Source organism: Ctenocephalides felis, unplaced genomic scaffold (genome assembly GCF_003426905.1).
Source record: "Ctenocephalides felis isolate EL2017-DRISC unplaced genomic scaffold, ASM342690v1 CF-g0.4_SCAFFOLD_01170, whole genome shotgun sequence".
Lineage (NCBI taxonomy): Eukaryota > Metazoa > Arthropoda > Insecta > Siphonaptera > Pulicidae > Ctenocephalides > Ctenocephalides felis.
The window spans coordinates 79,705,840-79,725,519 of NW_020537324.1; the positions used below are offsets into that span (position 1 = coordinate 79,705,840).

The following is a 19,680-nucleotide window of genomic DNA, read 5'->3' on the forward strand; positions in this document are numbered from 1 at the left end:
GTCGATTAACAATTTAGGTCCCCATTTAATATCTTAACATAATCTCTGGAGCAACAAATAACACATAAACTACTTGCTAACTAAAAAAATATTGCACAAGTATTTAATTACAAACGAAACACTTGATGGCTAAGAAATGATAACAAGATTTTTTTATTTGTACCTTATAATTTTGTTTAATGTCTTTTTGCTTTGTTAATTTAAAAGATGATTATAATCGATGACTATGGTAAGCTCATCTGCAAAAAATGGATAAAACCAAAGCTAGACTCAATTTATTTCATACAAAAGAATATAAATTTATATTTCTACTTACCAATGTTATCTATTATCCTTCTTTGTCTTACAATTTTCATTGTTCTTAGAAATTAAAGCTTTCATAATACTGGGATATAAAGCGGTGAGTATATCTTCGAACACAACTAGTATCAATCTCATATTTAATTGTTTCTTTTGCAGAAGTAAACATACATTTAACAATCCTAGACGAGTTGTTTCGCTTCCTAAGACATGTTTAAGGTCCTCAGAGAAACTGGCCAGAAGTGCTGTTTTTGCTGCTATTCTGGTCCTGAAAAAATAAAGGTGTAAGATTTTATAATTAATGTAATATTTTAAAATTTAGATTATTATGCAAAGTATCAATAAAGTAGTCAAAGAAAGTAACATTAACGAAACATTATGTTACGTTTAGTTTTTCAAGTGTTCATTGAGAATACAACAAATACTAAGGACACTTTTTGATATTCACCATTTTAGTTTATTCAAGTAATTAATATATATTATTATATGTCAAATGAAAGCTAATAAAATTATCTACAACTCTGTGTATAACGATTTATAACGTTTCTCACAAAATTATATAAAAAAAATATTTAAACTTTAAAATTAATGCGGCGTGTCTATAACTTTAGTTTCAGCGGTTGCGGTTTTTATATCCACGTTCAATTTATTATAAATAATTCAAAATATATTAATAATATTAAATATTGTTAAAAACCTAACAAAATTGTCTACAAATCTGTATATAACGTCTGCAAACTTTTCGAACAAAATTGAATAAGAAAAATGTGTAAAATTTAAAATTTAGTATCTACTTATTAACCATTGGTGGATGTGATTAGTACATTTTTTAAAATTTAGTATAGTTGTGATAAAATTTATTTATTTTTATATATCATGATATACCATCAAAAGTCAATAATAATATCTATAAATCTGTATATAATAACTTGTTAGAACAAAATTATATATAAATAAGTCATCAAACTTTGCAATTAATATCGTCGTCATGCGTCCACATTGTTTTAGCTACAATGCTTCGGTTTATAATAAAATTCATTTTGTTATAATTTAAATTTAAATAAAAGTACTTAATTCAAAATTATTATTATATATCATTAGAAAGCTAATTAAATTATCTATAAATCTGTATATAAAACTTCGTAACTGTTAGAACAAATTTATTTAATTTATTTAATTCATCAAACTTTGCAATTAATATCGTCGTCAGGCGCCCACATTATTTTAGCTACAACGCTTCGGTGTACAAATATATTAATTTTATTATATTTTAATTAAAAATATCATTATTTTTATATATCATTAGAAAGCTAATTAAATTATCTATAAAGCCGTATATAACAATTTAGAAATCTTAGAACAAAATTGTTTAGAAATAATTAGTAAACTTTGAGTTCCTAAATCTCAAGTAAACTAAACGATCTTCTTCGGTACGTTAATACAAAATAGTTACAAAATATAAATAAATTCAAAATAACTATTATTACCTGTGAACTGTATCCTGGTCTCGTTTTGGTGGACTTTGTGCTCGTTCACCATTTGGCCACAGGGCATTTCGAACATATGATATCGCTTGTAACACCATACCTGGATAAAACAAATTTAGAATAAATAAGTATATATATATATATATATATATATATATATATATATTTATATTTATATTTTACCGTGACCAGCTAAAGATCCAGCCAACTGCAGCAATCTCCTATTAACAACATTTCCCAACCAAGTGCCTTGTAGTGCTTTCGAAAGGACACCACGTCTCAACCATTGTGAACGTCCTTTCAAATCAAAAGCTTCGTCTAATAGAACTAAAGCTGAACGAATAGCTGGATTATCAGCCTGAGATAATAAAAAATATATTAATAATTATAAGAGATTACAAATTTTATGTGCTTACATCTATTTCATCAGGGACTCCTAATAGAACCCTGGACAAGCCACCGACGAATTCATCAACGCTGTTTAGGAGTTGGTCGGGCATGTTTTTTATGCTGCGCATTCCTGATCGTAATGGACTAACTATTGTATCAATCTGGAAGGAGAAAATTGTTATATATATATATACTAGCTGACCCAGCAAACGTTGTTTTGCTAAGTAAGGTATATTCTAAACAATTTCTAGAGAATCATATTATTACTATATAAATATTAATACTTTAAGAGTATAAGGATGTGTTGTTTGAATGCTATATACAATTAGGTATTATAAAAACAATGAACCCCATTAGTTTGTCTATGTTTTGTCAATTCAATCAAACTGGAAGTTTTATACACTTTCTATAGAAATCATGGTATAATCCAATCCAAGTATTTTTTTGGTATTTCGACTTATTGATTACGTTTTAAGCTTTTCAGATTCTTTTGGATTCTGGATTTTGTGTATAATTGTAAATACTACTACTGAGCTTATACAAATTTTTCAAAATTCTGCGAGGAGAGATAGAAAATGAATTAACTATTTCTTCTTTGACCTGCTTTTTGAAAAGTTTCAAGTAACATACCTTGAATGAAAGTAAATTTAATAAAAAGTATATACGTAGAGCAGGGCAAAGCTTAAAGGTCCAATTTGAGTTTGAGCAAATATAAATTTTATTATGAAAATGAAACCAATTTCATCACAACAAATGACACATTTCAAACGAACAATTAGCTGACTACGTTCAGTAAAACTACAGACTTCGTCATTATAAAAATGTGCTTTTTTTGCTGTCTTTCAAAAATTTGTTATCTAGACCTTTTTACCCTATAGGCGGGGTAACTTGGAACGGCCAGATGGCAAACAGGTTTAATGTCTTATTTTAATTTTAAAGGTATTTTACAAAATAATTACATTTTTAACTAATGCTAAAAAACTACCAACAGAAGAAAATACTTTTACTATGGATTTTCAAAGATGACCGTTTATCTCCCAATATCAAAGTCATAAGAATCAAGGTTATAGCTGGTTATACATCTTTCTCCCTTCACTTTCAAATAATGTTGTTAAACAATGCTTCAGCTTTACTGGTTTTTGACACTTTGGTCGTGAAACTTTTAACCCCGTACCTTCATATATTACTAACCATTCTTTGATAAATTCTGGGAAATTATAACTGGGAATAAGTTATTCGACAAAATGTACATGTAAATGTAAGTAATGCTCTTTCAGTCTTGGTCGCGGCATTATTATTAAACTTCACTTCACCTTATATATATATATATATATATATATATATATATATATAATATATATATAGTATCATAGATTGAATAAACTACATGGATAGTTTATAAATAATTAATTCTGAATTAGAATGAAAAACGGACTCTAAACTACCTCTCTGCCACCAATTACTGAGCCACAGCAACGCGTGGCCGGGCTAGCTAGTATTTTTTTTATATATATAAATATACTATCAATTAAACTGAAAATCGGGATAAAAAGTATCCTAAGTCCTTCTCCTGGCTCTAAACTACCTCCCTGCCAATTTTCATCTAAATCGGTTCAGCCGTTCGTGAGTTATAAGTGTTAGCACATAAAGCGATCCTCTTTTATATATATAAGATATATATATATAATTATATATATATATATATATATATATATCTTATATATAAAAGTGGAGCTCTCGATCAAATGATCCGCTAAAACTCGAAAACAACTGAACCGATTTGGCCACTTTTCGCCTTGAAAAATTCGTGCCAATCCAGAGATGGTCGGAAAGGCGAGATAATATTTCAAAATCGCGTAGAAACTTCACATTTTTAATTTGAAATTTTTTGTAGAATAAAACAGTGGACGGCGGCTCATACGTCAAATGTCAAATGGTTTTGAGTTATTATGTTCAATTAAATCTAATAGGATGTTAAGTAAAAATGATTTAATTATAGTAAGTAATTTTATTTGTAGTTTTATTTATACACCAAAACGCTATTAAACGGTCCTCAAGTGTTACTAGAGACTCAAAATATCAACTTTTTTGAAATGTTAATACGAAAATACACTCTTTGGCTTTATGGCACTCTTTTTTGGCAAATCATATTTTTTCAAACTTTGTGCTCTAAACTTTTATACCGAATACTAAAACTAACTATGTGATTCATCCAAACTTTTTACAAATTTATAGCTGATGTGTCCAAAGAAGTTTTACTTCAAAAACTTTGTGTTGTAAGTTCTATAGCTTGTTGGGTATCGTTTGAAAGGTTTCGACGAGTAGAAAACGATTTTCACGAAACAATGATCATATTGTAATAAAAACGTTATATACATTAGATATGAATATTAGCATAATAAAACATTTTTTTATTTTTTTTTTGAGGTGTATAGCTTCTGTAGCAAATACTAAAATTAAATATATGATTTGTTCAAACTTTTTACAAATTTGTAGCTGAGATGTCTAAAGAAGTTTTACTTCAAAAATTTTCGATTGTATTTTTATCGCTTGTTGGGTATCGTTTGAAAGGTCTCGACGAGTAGAAGTCGATTTTCATAAAACAATGATCATATTGTAATAAACACTTTATATATATTAGATATGAATATTAAAATAATAAAACATTTTTTTATTATTATTTTTTTTTAGAGGTGTAAAGCTTCTGTAGCAAATACTAAAATTAAATATGTGATTTGTTCAAACGTTTTACGAATTTGTAGCTGAGATGTCTAAAGAAGTTTTACTTCAAAAATTTTCGATTGTATTTTTATCGCTTGTTGGGTATCGTTTGAAAGGTTTCGACGAGTAGAAAACGATTTTCACAAAACAATGATCATGTTGTAATAAACACTTTATATACATTCGATATGAATATCAGAATAATAAAACAATTTTTTATTATTTTTTTTTGGAGGTGTAAAGCTTCTGTAGCAAATACTAAAATTAAATATATGATTTGTTCAAACTTTTTACAAATTTGTAGCTGAGATGTCTAAAGAAGTTTTACTTCAAAAATTTTCGATTGTATTTTTATCGCTTGTTGGGTATCGTTTGAAAGGTCTCGACGAGTAGAAGTCGATTTTCATAAAACAATGATCATATTGTAATAAACACTTTATATATATTAGATATGAATATTAGAATAATAAAACATTTTCTTATTTTTTTTGGAGGTGTAAAGCTTCTGTAGCAAATACTAAAATTAAATATATGATTTGTCCAAACTTTTTACGAATTTGTAGCTGAGGTGTCTAAAAAAGTGTTACTACAAAAAATGTGTATTTTAAGTTTTATAGCTTGTTGGGTATCGTTTGAAGGGTTTCGACGAGTAAAATACGATTTTCACAAAACAATGATCATATTGTAATAAAAACGTTATATACATTAGATATGAATATTAGAATAATAAAACATTTTTTTATTATTTTTTTTTGGAGGTGTAAAGCTTCTGTAGCAAATACTAAAATTAAATATATGATTTGTTCAAAGTTTTTACAAATTTATAGCTGAGGTGTCTAAAAAAGTTTTACTTCAAAAAATGTGTGTTGTAAGTTTTATAGCTTGTTGGGTATCGTTTGAAAGGTTTCGACGAGTAGAAAACGATTTTCACGAAACAATGATCATATTGTAATAAAAACGTTATATACATTAGATATGAATATTAGCATAATAAAACATTTTTTTATTTTTTTTTTTGAGGTGTATAGCTTCTGTAGCAAATACTAAAATTAAATATATGATTTGTTCAAACTTTTTACAAATTTGTAGCTGAGATGTCTAAAGAAGTTTTACTTCAAAAATTTTCGATTGTATTTTTATCGCTTGTTGGGTATCGTTTGAAAGGTCTCGACGAGTAGAAGTCGATTTTCATAAAACAATGATCATATTGTAATAAAAACATTTACACATAACCATATAACATCGCAAAAAATATTAGTATGTTGCGATTTTTTTTTTAAATTAATTGAGTTGCAAAACTTTTGTACCGAATACTAATAACTTAACTATGTGATTTATCCATAAAATATATACTTTCTACGAATTTTTAGCTAAGGTGTCTAAAGAAGTATTTTAGATTATATTATTTTAGAATATTTTTTAGATTATATTATTTTATTTAGGTTATTTAAATGCAGATTCTTAATTTGGAATTGATATGAAGAGACATTTTGTCGAATAATTTATTTTGAGTTATAACTGCCAACAATCTAAATAAGAAGATTCGGCTGATAACACAAATAATAACTTTGGGACACACACCTGTAAAAATATTAATAATGTCAATACGCATGATCTTCCTTATATATTTACAATAAATTAGTATTTTTTTCTATTCTCTAGAAATTGTTTACAAATACCTTAAAACAACGTTTGCCGGGTCAACTAGTATATATATATATATATATATATATATATATATATATATGTAATATTTTTGCAGCCCAATCGTCGAATTAAAAAAAGATTAAATAACAAAATGATTTATTCCATTAAACGTTTCGACACTTGACGTGTGTCATCATTCAGTAATCTAAAAAACATATAACATAAATACAAAGTTAATGATAAATATAAATATATAAAAAAGGAGGAAATTATACATACCAAACCAGAAAAAACAACAGAAAGAAATAATTATGATGTAAAATTGATTGAACAATAAATTTGTGTAAAATAATAATATACTGTTATATTAACAAACGAGAAATTGAAGGAGTACATATTGCCCTCCTATACTTTATGTTATCAATAGCGGTGCATTGTGGACACTGATCAAGGTTACAAAGCAAGTGTAGTGAAGGAGTGGGAGGGGGTTGTGAGAGACGAAAGGGGAAAGAGAAACAGAGAAGAAATATAACGAACGAAAGATTCTAAAACTGTATAGTAAAACTTTTCATAAAATTAATGATGACTTTGTAACTGTCATGTAAGAGATGAGAGGAATTACGTTTGTTGACACAAGAAGTATTAAGGAATATTTATATATATATACATATATATATATAGATATATATATATATCTGCTTACCGTTCTAATCATGGCCCCTCGTGCAACTTGTTTATCATAAGCTTGCGGTTCACAAAACTCGATGAGCAACTCCAAAAGTCCTTCATAATAGTAAACACGTTGCGACTGATTGTGATGTTTAATCCTTCTTGCATGTTCACACAAAGCAGTCACAAAAGAATTCAAAACAGTCTTTCTATGTTCCAGCACTGTTCGATCCATGTTGTGAAAAGCACGCTTTGCAGGGAAAGGTAGTTTTGATAAATCAGGATACTAAAAAATAAAAAAGTGAATAAAATATTAGTAATATTTGTAAGACTCATCAACTTACTATGTTAGTCATAGATAAACAATTATAAATTTTAATTTTTTCAGCATATCATAGATGTCGCCACTAACTGTAGCACGTATATTTACCATTAGGTTCAATTCTAGATAAGATTAATCTTCTATATATATAAAAATAAGTCGGGTTTTCCTTCCTGACGATATAACTCCAGAACGCACGAACCGATTTCGACAATTTTGCATTCGTTGGAAAGGTCTCATGCTCCGCAAGGTTTATAGCTAATTTTAAGAAAATTAGTGGTGCATGGCATCGTGCCCTAATGCAAATTGCTGGAACTTCACGCACCGTAATTAAAAATTCGAGTAATCACATTAGTGAGAATTATCAGAATTATACTTGGTCAAGTCAACGAGCAATTCTTTCCGCAAAGAATAATGATGTACACGCACTGAATTTCACCATTCAATCAAAAATTGCTGGCGATTTGGTGACACACCAATGATTCCGACTGGTCTTCCGTTTGACTTCAAACGATTGCAATTTCCAGTTCGCCTTGCGTTCGCAATAACAAGTCGCAAGGCCAATCGCTTAGTGTTTGCGGGATAAATTTCAAATAGATTATTTAGAAAATCATTGTTTTTCACATGGGGGCAGTTATACGTTGCCTGTTCACGAGTTGGAAAACCATCCGCTTTGTTTGTGTTAACGTCAGACCAAAAAACAAAAAATGTGGTTTACCAAAGAGCACTTCAATGAAACGGATAATTTGCGGGTTCACTTTCATTTACTTAGAGAAGTTTAACTAAAAAACACTTCGATTTTTGTAATCGAAATAAATTCATTACTGTTGTGCAATAAAATCAAATTTTTCCTTTTCAAATATAAAACAAACAAAAAATATCTTCATCTTTCTCACGAAACCATCTGGTGGCGAAACAGAGTTCGTCGGGTATTGTATAAATATATAATATAGAAAAGATAGGGATGAAAAATTTGACTAAATGGAATGAGAACAAAATATACGCGTATAAAATATATTTCCCACAAAATCACAAATATGTGGTAAAAAATATATAATGACAAAAAAGAAACATTTTTATTAAACAAATAAAGCTTTTTTCGTACCTTTTTCTTTACGGATTTCTGTAAGTCTAAGAAATGTGAATATCGTCGATACACGTGCCATTGAAGTAAGGAACTGCTGCTTTCGTTTTGCAAATTTTGTTGACGAGTTGCACTATTATTGTTGTTTGTAGAAGTGTCTTGCTGTTTTTTGCGATGGCATAAAACATTCAAAGCGTATACGCCCCAGGATTTTCCTCCTTCACAAGCAATTGCTGAAAAGTAAAAAAAAAGCTAGTGGTGTATGGCATCGTGCCTTAAGGCAAATTGCTGGAACTTCCCGTACCGTAATGAAATATTCGAGAAATTTTAAACGTTTTCAAATATATTATTACAAATACCGTAACTTTCATTATTTTTGCTATCTTGTTATATCTGAGCAAATCAAATGTAAATCATAAATAAATCAATTTATCTCCAGAACATTAACAATCGTCATTTCATTTCGAATTCAATTTCAAAAAAAAATAGTTGCATAATTTGCACAAAATTGAAAAAGTGCTCCCGTACAGTCACAGTCTAAACGCATTTGCAAATAATTCTGTGCGACATTTTCACTTAGACTGTGCTTAACTTGGCGGCATTTTCACATTTTTCAATAGTTTTCACAAAATTGGAAAAGTGCTCCAGTACATAAACAGTCTAAACGCACTTGGGTAAACATTTGTACCAGAGTGGCGCTTAGACTGTGCTTAGCCTGGGCAATTTTTGAATTTTTAATCCAAAATTACAAAAATATTTTTTGAAAAAAAAATTAGAAACATAATTTTTTTTTCCAAAAGCAATTATTTTGTTGAAACAAGCAGAAAGTTCTTTGAATCATTTAAATCGGACGCTTAGTTCTCTCAAAAACTTCCATTTTTTTAACATTTAGCTCTGTATCTCCGAAATCGCTGGGTCTACCTTTGCCAAAAACTAATGACCACTTTCTCCGTCACTACGAATTGAATGTTTTTTGAATCATACAAATCCGTTCTCGCTAAAACTCGATTTGTATTTCTGCACTCTTTGCTCCATATCTCCGTGACGGCTGGACTTGCCTTTGCCAAAAACTAATCAGCACATCTCCCCATTAATAGGAATCGAATGTTTTTTAAACCATTTAAATCGGTTGATCCGTGTGCCCTAAAAAATGCGGACATACAAAACACACACCGCACATCCATTTAGTTTCTGAGGTATGCCCCTTAAAAATGTTCAAAAACCTTCAAGACGTCGAGAAATGCAAAAATTTTCATTTTCGATTTTCGGCCCATTACTATAACTACCCTACGGGAAGTTAAAAACTAGTGTAAGTGTTATTTTGCCATCAGGCAAGTTGCATGAACTTCTCGATAATAATGGAATTAGGTAATTATATTTAGAATTGTAAATAAATTGTTTTTATTGTTTCATTCGATTCAAAATGACTTGAAAAGTCGAGAAAACATAAAATCAGCAAATCGGACTTTTTAGCATGGTTAATGCATAATTTGTAAAATTTGATCAAGTATCAATTATTATCTTACCTGTTTGTATAATTTCCATCGACAAATCATAATTCTCAGCCAAAAAATTTGCACTATAATGCTCGAAAGCAAACTTGGCTGTGGCAACAGAACCTTCTATGGTATTACCAAATTTATTAGTCTGCTGCACCAAACCTTGGCCATCAATATTTTTAACATTATGTTTCAGAGGACTTAAAGTTCTTTGCCTAACAATCGAATCACTTCTCGATCTTGTATGCTTCATATAATCGAACTTCGTCGATAATTTTTTGTCATCGAATTGATAGTCCTCACTCTTTTGTAACACTCCATCCACATTGGTCTGCTGGATAATGGGAACTGAAAAGTAAAACAACTAGTAATAAGACATCACAATCTATATACTAAACTAGCTGTAAGTGGAATTTTGTCTTGAGGCAATTATGGCATCGTGCCTTAAGGCAAATTGCTGGAACTTCCCGTACTGTAACGAAATGTTCGAGGAATACTGAATGTTTTCAAATAGATTATTATTAATAATGTAACATTGTCTAATATTTATAAGAATTATATAAACTGAATTGCAAAGTTGAAATTATTTGTAAAGTATATTAGAACTATAGTCAGAATTAAAAATAAAATCAGAATTATTTTCGATATACAAAAAACTAACAGAAAAAGAAAAAATTGGAACATTTTTTTTCCAAAATCAATTATTTTGTTAAGACAAGCAGAAAGTTCTTTGAATCATTTAAATCGGACGCGTATTAGTTCTCTCAAAAACTGCCATTTTTTACATATTTAGCTCCGTATCTTCAAAATGGCTGGGCCTGCCTTTGCCAAAAACTAATAAACACTTCTCCCAATCATTACTAATTGAATGTTTTTTAGATCGTTCAAATCGGATACTCCGTTCTCTCAAAAAACCGATTTCTATTTTCTGCACTCTTTGCTCCGTATCTCCGAAACGGCTGGACCTGCCTTTGCCAAAAACTAATCAGCTCTTTTCCGTATCAATAGGAATCGAATGTTTTTTGAACCATTCAAATCGGTTGATCCGTGCGCCCGAAAACGTGACTGGAAATTTGTATCCATACATACATACACACACACACATCCATTTTTCCTGAGGTATGCCAAAACGTTCAGAAACCTTCAAAACGTCGAGAAATGTAAAAAATTTCAATTCCGATTTTCGGCCCATTACAATAACTAAGTTAACTAGTTGGTGTGGTATTTTGCCTTGAGGCAAGTTACATGAACTTCCCGATATATGTAAATAATCGACTTAATCAATAAAAAAATAAATTAATTTATGAGTGATTAAAAGTATTCCACTCGGAATTTATTACACATAATTGAAAACGAACGAACACGTTAATCGGAGTATTTTCTAAAAGCAAATTTTCAAAAATCAATATTTTTTTAATTGAACTAGTTTCCGTAGGACTTTAATGATTTATTACGTTTATTAACACCAAGTACTCTATCGTTATACCAAGTGAATCGTCTAAGTTTAATTTTAACAAACGTCAAAAAAACTACTCATTTTCTTCAACTTTGATAAATTTTCAAAATTAAACTACTTGTCGTAAAGCCGTAATAATTCAGTAAGTTCTATAAGGCCATGGTATATATCGCCAAAAAAAGTACCATAAAAATCGTCCTAAATTTTTTTTCAACAGTTAATTACAAGAAAACGGCTCGGTAGATTTTCACCTAAAACTAATCAGTATCATTCCCAACAAATGTCTTTCGAACAGTTTTTGATATTTTAAAATCGATTCGGTAGTATGAGCTTAAATGTGGACGAAAAGTTTAACACTTTTTTTCAAATTTCAAAGAAACGGCTCGGCCGATTGTCGCACAAAAGTGACAAGCGATAGTCCTCATTGAGACACATCAAATGGTTTTTAAATTTCTGAAATCGGTTCAGGCGTTTTTGAGCAATCGTCGATGAAACGTCTAATTTTGACGAATGGCAAAAAAACTATACTAATTTTTGCAAACTTTGACGAATTTTTAAAGCTAAACGAGTTGTCGTAGGGCCGTAATATTTCAGTATGATCTAGAAGACTATGATATCTACCGTCAAAAAATAATCATAACAATCGCCGATTTTTTTTTTTAAACTTTATTACAAAAAAACGGCCCGGCCGATCTTTACCAAAAACTAATCAGCATGATTCCCAACCAATATTTTTCGAACGGTTTTAAATTATCAGAATCTATTCAGAATTGCGGGCTAAAACGTGGACGAAATTTTTTTCACTGTTCTGCTATTTATAAAGAAACGGCTTGGACGATCGTCGCACAAAACTCAAAAACGCTAGTCCTCATCGAGATACATCGAATGGCTTTTAAATTTTTGAAATCGGTCCAGCCGTTTTGGAGAAAACGTCGATTTACGGCAAAGAATCTGTTCACACACACACACACACACACACACACTTTTTCCCTGAATTCAGTCTCAATCGATTCAGAATGGCTTGAAACGTTGAGAAAACATAAAATTAGCGAATCGGATTTTTTGATGAAAACATAAACTTCTCCTTCGGGAAGTTAATTATGAGTCTATTACCCCTACCTGTAGCTTTGACACTATCCATTCCTCTGGCACCATTTACTTCGTTCTTGTCCTTTTTCACAGTTGTTTCATTCGCCGATGGTTCATTTTCAGCTGGTGCTCCACCAGAATCGGTTTCGCTGGAACCAGCAACCATTTCTAAGCTGGACACACTGTCATTGTCCAGATTTGAGGTGCAGTCGTAGTCGTGTTGACCATGAGTCAGCATATCGAGCTCTGCCAACATGTGAATGTAGAGTCGACTTCTGTAGAAATCGGTTAGGAAGATGTCTTCGGTCTGGAAATAAAGGACACAGTGATTATTTAAATACACGAATATATTTAATGGAAGTTAATAAAGGAATATTCAATACTTGCCTTAAATTTTCCAAAAACATTGTCTTGTATTTCATCGAACCAATTTTCAGACGGATTAAGAGCTCTGAAAAAGAATAATTATTTGTAAAACATTTTTTTCTATTTTTTTTATATTTATATTTATATTTATATCTATATTTATATTTATATTTATATTTCTTTCTATTTCTATTTATATTAAACTAGCAAACCCGACGAACTCCGTTTCGCCACCAGATGGTTTCGTGAGAAAGATGAAGAAATTTTTTGTTTGTTTTATATTTGAAAAGGAAAAATGTGATTTTATTATACAACAGTAATGAATTTATTTCGATTACAAAAATGAAGTGTTTTTTAGTTAAACTTCTCTAAGTAAATGAAAGTGAATACGCAAATTATCCGTTTCATTGAAGTGCTCTTTGGTAAACCACATTTTTTGTTTTTTGGTCTGACGTTAACACAAACAAAGCCTATTTCCAACTCGTGAACAGGCAACGTATAACTGCCCATGTGAAAAACAATGATTTTCTAAATAATTCCGCATAATTTGAAATTTATCCCGCAAACACTAAGCGATTGGCCTTGGGACTTGTTATTGCGAACGCAAGGCGAACTGGAAATTGCAATCGTTTAAAGTCAAACGGAAGACCAGTCGGAATCATTGGTATGTCACCAAATCGCCAGCAATTTTTGATTGAATGGTGAAATTCAGTGCGTGTACATCATATTTCTTGGCGACAAGAATTGCTCGTTGACTTAACCAAGCATAATTCTGATAATTCTCACTAATGTAATTATTCAAATTTTTAATTACGGTACGTAAAGTTCCAGCAATTTGCATTAAGGCACGATGCCATGCACAACTAATTTTCTTAGCTATAAACCTTGCGGAGCCCGAGACATTTCCAATGAATGCAAAATTGTCGAAATCGGTTTGTGCGTTCTGGAGTTATTTCGTCAGGAAGGAAAACCCGACTTATTTTTATATATATAATAGAAGATTATCACGACTACAACACTGGAAGGGGAGTTCTGTGGCGGTAATAGGCCGCTGGTGTTTTTATGATATCTAAGAACTTTTTAGTAAATTGTATTCAAAGTTTTGTCATTTATACAATTTTTTATTGGTGACCTCGACGTAATCTAGGATGATGGTCGATATTAAGGGGGCATTAAAAAAAAAGAGTGCGCGTAAAGATCACACGCGATTGAAGTAAAACTTATTTGCGAAGTAAATTTAGGAAAAAGAACTCTACTGACAAGCAAATTTAGAAAAATTAATAAAAAAGAACTCTACTGACGAGCAAATTTAGAAAAATTAGGAAAAAAGAACTCTACTGACAAGCAAATTTAGAAAAAATTATCTTAAAAAACTCTACTGAATCGCAAATTTAATAAAATTAGAAAAAAGAACTCTACTGACGAGCAGATTTGAGAAAAAATCGAAAATAGGACTCTACTGATGAACGAATTTTAAAAAAATCGAAAAAAGAACTCTGCTGACGCGCAAATTTAATAAAATTAGAAAAAAGAACTCTACTGACAAGCAAATTTAGAAAAAAATTTCTTAAAGAACTCTACTGACGCGCAAATTTAATAAAATTAGAAAAAAAAACTCTACTGACGAGCAAATTTAAGAAAAACTCGAAAAAAGAACTCTACTGATAAACGAATTTAAAAAAAAAAATCGAAAAAAGAACTCTACTGACGAGCAAATTTAAGAAAAATTTGAAAAAAGAACTCTACTGATGAGCAACTTTGGAAAAATTTGAGAAAAGAACTCTACTGACGAGCAAATTTAAGAAAAAAATAGAAAAAAAAAACTCTACTGACGAGCAAATTTAAGAAAAACTCGGAAAAAGGACTCTACTGATGAACGAATTTTAAAAAAAATCAAGAAAAAAACTCTACTGACGAGCAAATTTAGAAAAATTTAAAAAAGGGAACTCTACTGATGAGCAATTTTTGAAAAATTTGAGAAAAGAACTCTACTGACGAGCAAATTTAAGAAAAAAATAGAAAAAAAAACTCTACTGACGAGCAAATTTAAGAAAAACTCGGAAAAAGGACTCTACTGATGAACGAATTTTAAAAAAATCAAGAAAAAAACTCTACTGACGAGCAAATTTAGAAAAATTTAAAAAAGGGAACTCTACTGATGAGCAATTTTTGAAAAATTTGAGAAAAGAACTCTACTGACAAGAAAATTTAAGAAAAAAATAGAAAAAGAACTCTACTGACGAGCAAATTTAGAAAAAATAGAAAAAGAACTCTACTGACGAGCAAATTTAAGAAAAACTCGAAAAAAGAACTCTACTGACGAGCAAATTTAAACAAAAATTAAAAAAAAAGAACTCTACTGACGAGCAAATTTAGAAAAATTTAAAAAAAAGAACTCTACTGACAAGCAAATTTAAGAAAAAAATAGAAAAAGAACTCTACTGACGAGCAAATTTAAGAAAAACTCGAAAAAAGGACTCTACTGACGAGCAAATTTAAAAAAAATCGAAAAAAGAACTCTACTGACGAGCAAATTTAACTTTGAAAAAATTTGAAAAAAGAACTTTACTGAGCAGTAAATTTAAAAAAATAGAGGAAAGAACTCTGCAAATTCAAGAAAAAATAGAAAAAACGAGTGCGCGTAAGGTTCACAAGCGATTGAAGTAAAACTTTTTTGTTATCGTACAGGATGGCATTTAAGTTAAATTTTCACTATAATTATTAACTGGAGACGGGATAAAATATTCTTCCAATCCAGACATTTTTTATCAAATCAAGATTTCTACTAGGAAGTAACCTTAAAATCTAATGGACATACTACGCATACAATCAAAAACCCTCTCACGCGACACGACAACCAATCACAATCGACCCGTATAGAAATGATATCATCGAGAGCGAATGACGAACAGCTCTGGCGTAACGGACTTTCGTTGCATTCTCGCAGATTTACAACCTAGTCGCGTCTAGAGAAGTTTTACTTCAAAAACTTCATGACGAGTAAATTTAAAGAAAAATGGAAAAAAGAGCTCGACTCGGAATTTGCTTCGTAATTATATATATTTAAGTAGAATCAGTTTCAGATTAGGCTGGCTCTTGCAAAGACTATTAAGAGACATTTATATGTGGCGGGCTTTGCAGTGGGTAAACTATTCATATATTTTTGTTAGCTGCCCATTTCAATTATGCACCACATTTGCAATCAGTTAGTTATTTTTATTTAAACCTATTATACTAAATATATTACTTATGGGAAAACAACGTTTGTCGGATCAACTAGTATATATATATATATATATATATATATATATATCCTTTATCTTACTTGTTAGCTATCTTCAACCTCAGATCGTTCAGCATCTGCGAAGGCACTTCAACTCTATCACTATTTTTATCAGACAAAAACTTTTCATAAATCTTTTGGGCAGTCTCTCGAAGTTCCTCGTTTGAATTCATCGGATGACTGTTATTATTACCATTTGTTGTCGTCGTAGAATTTGTAGAAGAAGTTGTTCCATTTCTAATACTGCGCATCTTTGTCGCCAATTGATTCGTTGTTTTGTTCTGAGATTGTTCACGAACTGATGTCTTCCAATCTAAGAAGAAGAATAATAGAAATAAAAGTAAAATATTTGTGTTTAAAAATTTTTATGAATAAGATACTTACGTTCCACGGTGTTATAAAAAAATAGATAGTTCTGTTTGTTGACTTGTGTTAAATAATCGAGGTAAAATGATAAGGCTACGTCGCCGCTCAGTAATTGTTCGAATGATAGCAATGGTAGAATTGTTGAAGACGAGGTATCTGGTTCTGCAAAAATTAAAATATACATTATATATATATATATATATATATATATAATTAATTATTTTTTTTTACCTATATTTCCTTTAAGTTGTCCCAATTTATTATTAATCATTTTCTCGACATATTGCAAACTGCCAATTTGTTGTTTAATGGAACTGTCGACGTGCAGACTACTTGCAGACCTCTGAAATTAATGAAAAATTATATAATTGATAAATGTAAGCATCCTTCATATCAGTCATAAAACTTATATTATGAAATTTAATATAACAATTTTGTTCAGATCCATCCAACAAAAATACAACTCGACTATTGTCCATACATAAAAACAATAAAATTGTATTGCAAAAGAATAAAAACAATTATCAAACAATTAATTATACTTACAAGTTGATGAATTTCAGCTCTCAACATTTCCCTCATGACACTTAATTCATTAACATCATTACAAAATCTTAATGTCGTTAGCAAATGCTCACCGGCAGGTGGCCCATCTTTGCAACACTATAAAAAAAAACATTCAAATTTATTAATTTGGATTATTAATTATATTTATTATAATTATTACAATATATATATAATATATATATATATATATATATATATATATATATATTGTTGTAGAGTTTTGAACAAAAATCCAATTTTACTGCAGCATTCCATACGTTAAGAATTATATTATTATTTTGCCAAAATTCTGTTAGATGAAAACATTCTAGTATCAGGCTCATCCTTACACTCCTTCAAAAAAATTTTTACGAACATTAAATCTCCTACTCCATCCAATTTCAATACTAACGTAGTATATTCTATTTCTTGTAACGACTGTTCTTTCAAATATATTGGAGAACACAATATGTACACAAAAGAATGAGACAACATGAATTAAGTGTGGTTCCCCATAAACAAAAAAAAATCAAAAGTACCCCAGCACAGCGCTCTATTAAAAATGCCCACTCGTTTAACTTCACTCCATCTTATTACATGAAAATTGCATCTATAAGAGATTATTTGTGGAAAGTTGTCTTATTCTTATGAACGTTTCTAATAGTGTTTACATTAGATCAGATCACAACCTGTTACATGATTCTTATTTAAATTTTTTACACTTTTTGTCAAACAATTAATATCGACTTCCATTTAAGATCAATAATTTAAATATTTACATCCTCACATATAAAAAACCACACACACACACATCCTTACAGTCTTCAAGTAGCGCACGTGTGACTTTGAATCAGTTCATTGCAAACAGCCAATCTCATAACATCGAGAGAATAATATTGTTTGGTTTTCAAATAATAATTTTAAAAAAGACAGAACTTATAGTAATTTTGATTTACAAAATTTACCTATTCGGCTGAATTATAACTCAAATTCAATTTTCGATAAAATCTTTTTTAGTGAAAAAGTGCTAATGTATATTCAACCGTACAGGTAATTAATTCAATTTTGTCATTAACTTTTTCTTAAAACTTTCCAAAACTTTCAAATTTGTTTATCATTTTTAATATCCTGTTATATAATCCACACATTTATTTTTATCATTTTCATTTTGATCATATTATCATATTTCTGTACATTATTTTTTCAACAATTTTATTAATTAAAAAATCCATCTTATTTTCTTAAACATATTGTTTCCTTAAATCTTATCAAGATCATGTTTTTTGACAGATGTCCTGAAGATGAAACGTACCTAGTTCCGAAACGTCGACAGTAAAATAAAAAAAGAAATAGTTTATTAAAAAACTTTTTTTGTTTTTTATTACTTTTTGGATTCTTCTTCAAAACTCTACAAAATATTCACAATTCCAAGACTCTACCATTTAATATATATGTATATATCTTTGTTACTTACAATTTTTAGTATAATCAAATTAACAGTATCAGGTTCCGATAGCAAATCGAACAAAGGCCTAAGTACACAGCAAGAAATCAGCGACCCCAAAATGCTTCTTAAACTCGGGCAAGCAAAATCTTCCGAAGGCAAGATGAAAAATAACACCAAGTCTACTAGACTTGTTAAATGCTCTGGAAAATGATACAAAAACAAATTATTAAGTAAAGCAAAACTTAATTAATATTTTGTATAAAATGTCACAGTTAACCTGTAATATACTTTTAGTAAAAGTGTCTAAAGAAGTTTTACTTCAAAAAAATTAAGATTGATTTTTTATGGCGTGTGAGGTATCATTTGATAGGTCTCGAAGAGTACAATACAAATATTAAAATAGTTTTGACTTTTTTTGAATTTTTCTAAAAAAATTTTCATTTTTATATTTTTGTAAATTTTTTTGCTATTAAAACAGACGAGACTTCAATAAATATATTTATTGTATTGTTTTATGTGTAAATTGCGTGACTGCACAACAAATACATGACTTTTGACAGTATGTTACTACCAACTCATACAAAGATAGACCCCTAAAATAGTATTTATATAACATTTCTATTATTGCAACTTGGCTTAAGGTAAAATACTACTTTCACTTAGTTCGTCTTATTGTAAAGTTAACTTGTAATATACACTTTTATGTCATTTTTAGTAAAATAATCTAAAGAAGTTTTACTTCAAAAAATTAGGATTGTTTTTTTAAGACATGTGAGGTATCATTTGCTAGATCTCGAGGTTTTAAATCCAAATATTAAAATAATATTGACTTTCTTTTAGAATTTTTATAAAAAGCTTTTAATTTTCACATTTTTATAATTTTTTTTTTGCAATCAAAAAGTGAAGACTTCTACTTTCACCTAGTTTATCTCATTGTAAAGTTTACTTGTATTATATACTTTTTTTGCAATTTTAGTAAAAGAATCTAAAAAAGTTTTACTTCAAAAA

General features: G+C 29.5%; 1 protein-coding gene across 1 annotated transcript in view; it reads right to left on the minus strand.

Moving 5' to 3' along the window:
• Positions 1–321: 321 nt before the first annotated feature.
• Positions 322–19,680, minus strand: part of LOC113367725 (sorting nexin-13-like) — a 20,955-nt gene continuing 1,596 nt past the window's right edge. Inside the window, exons 2-15 of the mRNA XM_026609306.1 lie at positions 18,700–18,872; positions 17,226–17,342; positions 16,911–17,022; positions 16,698–16,841; positions 16,356–16,626; positions 13,052–13,115; positions 12,695–12,971; positions 10,147–10,467; positions 8,642–8,853; positions 7,249–7,500; positions 2,204–2,338; positions 1,971–2,145; positions 1,788–1,887; positions 322–568 (exon numbers count right to left, since the gene is read on the minus strand). Of these exons, the coding sequence (XP_026465091.1) occupies positions 322–568; positions 1,788–1,887; positions 1,971–2,145; positions 2,204–2,338; positions 7,249–7,500; positions 8,642–8,853; positions 10,147–10,467; positions 12,695–12,971; positions 13,052–13,115; positions 16,356–16,626; positions 16,698–16,841; positions 16,911–17,022; positions 17,226–17,342; positions 18,700–18,872 (2,600 nt within the window). The remainder of the gene's footprint in view (positions 569–1,787; positions 1,888–1,970; positions 2,146–2,203; positions 2,339–7,248; positions 7,501–8,641; positions 8,854–10,146; positions 10,468–12,694; positions 12,972–13,051; positions 13,116–16,355; positions 16,627–16,697; positions 16,842–16,910; positions 17,023–17,225; positions 17,343–18,699; positions 18,873–19,680) is intronic.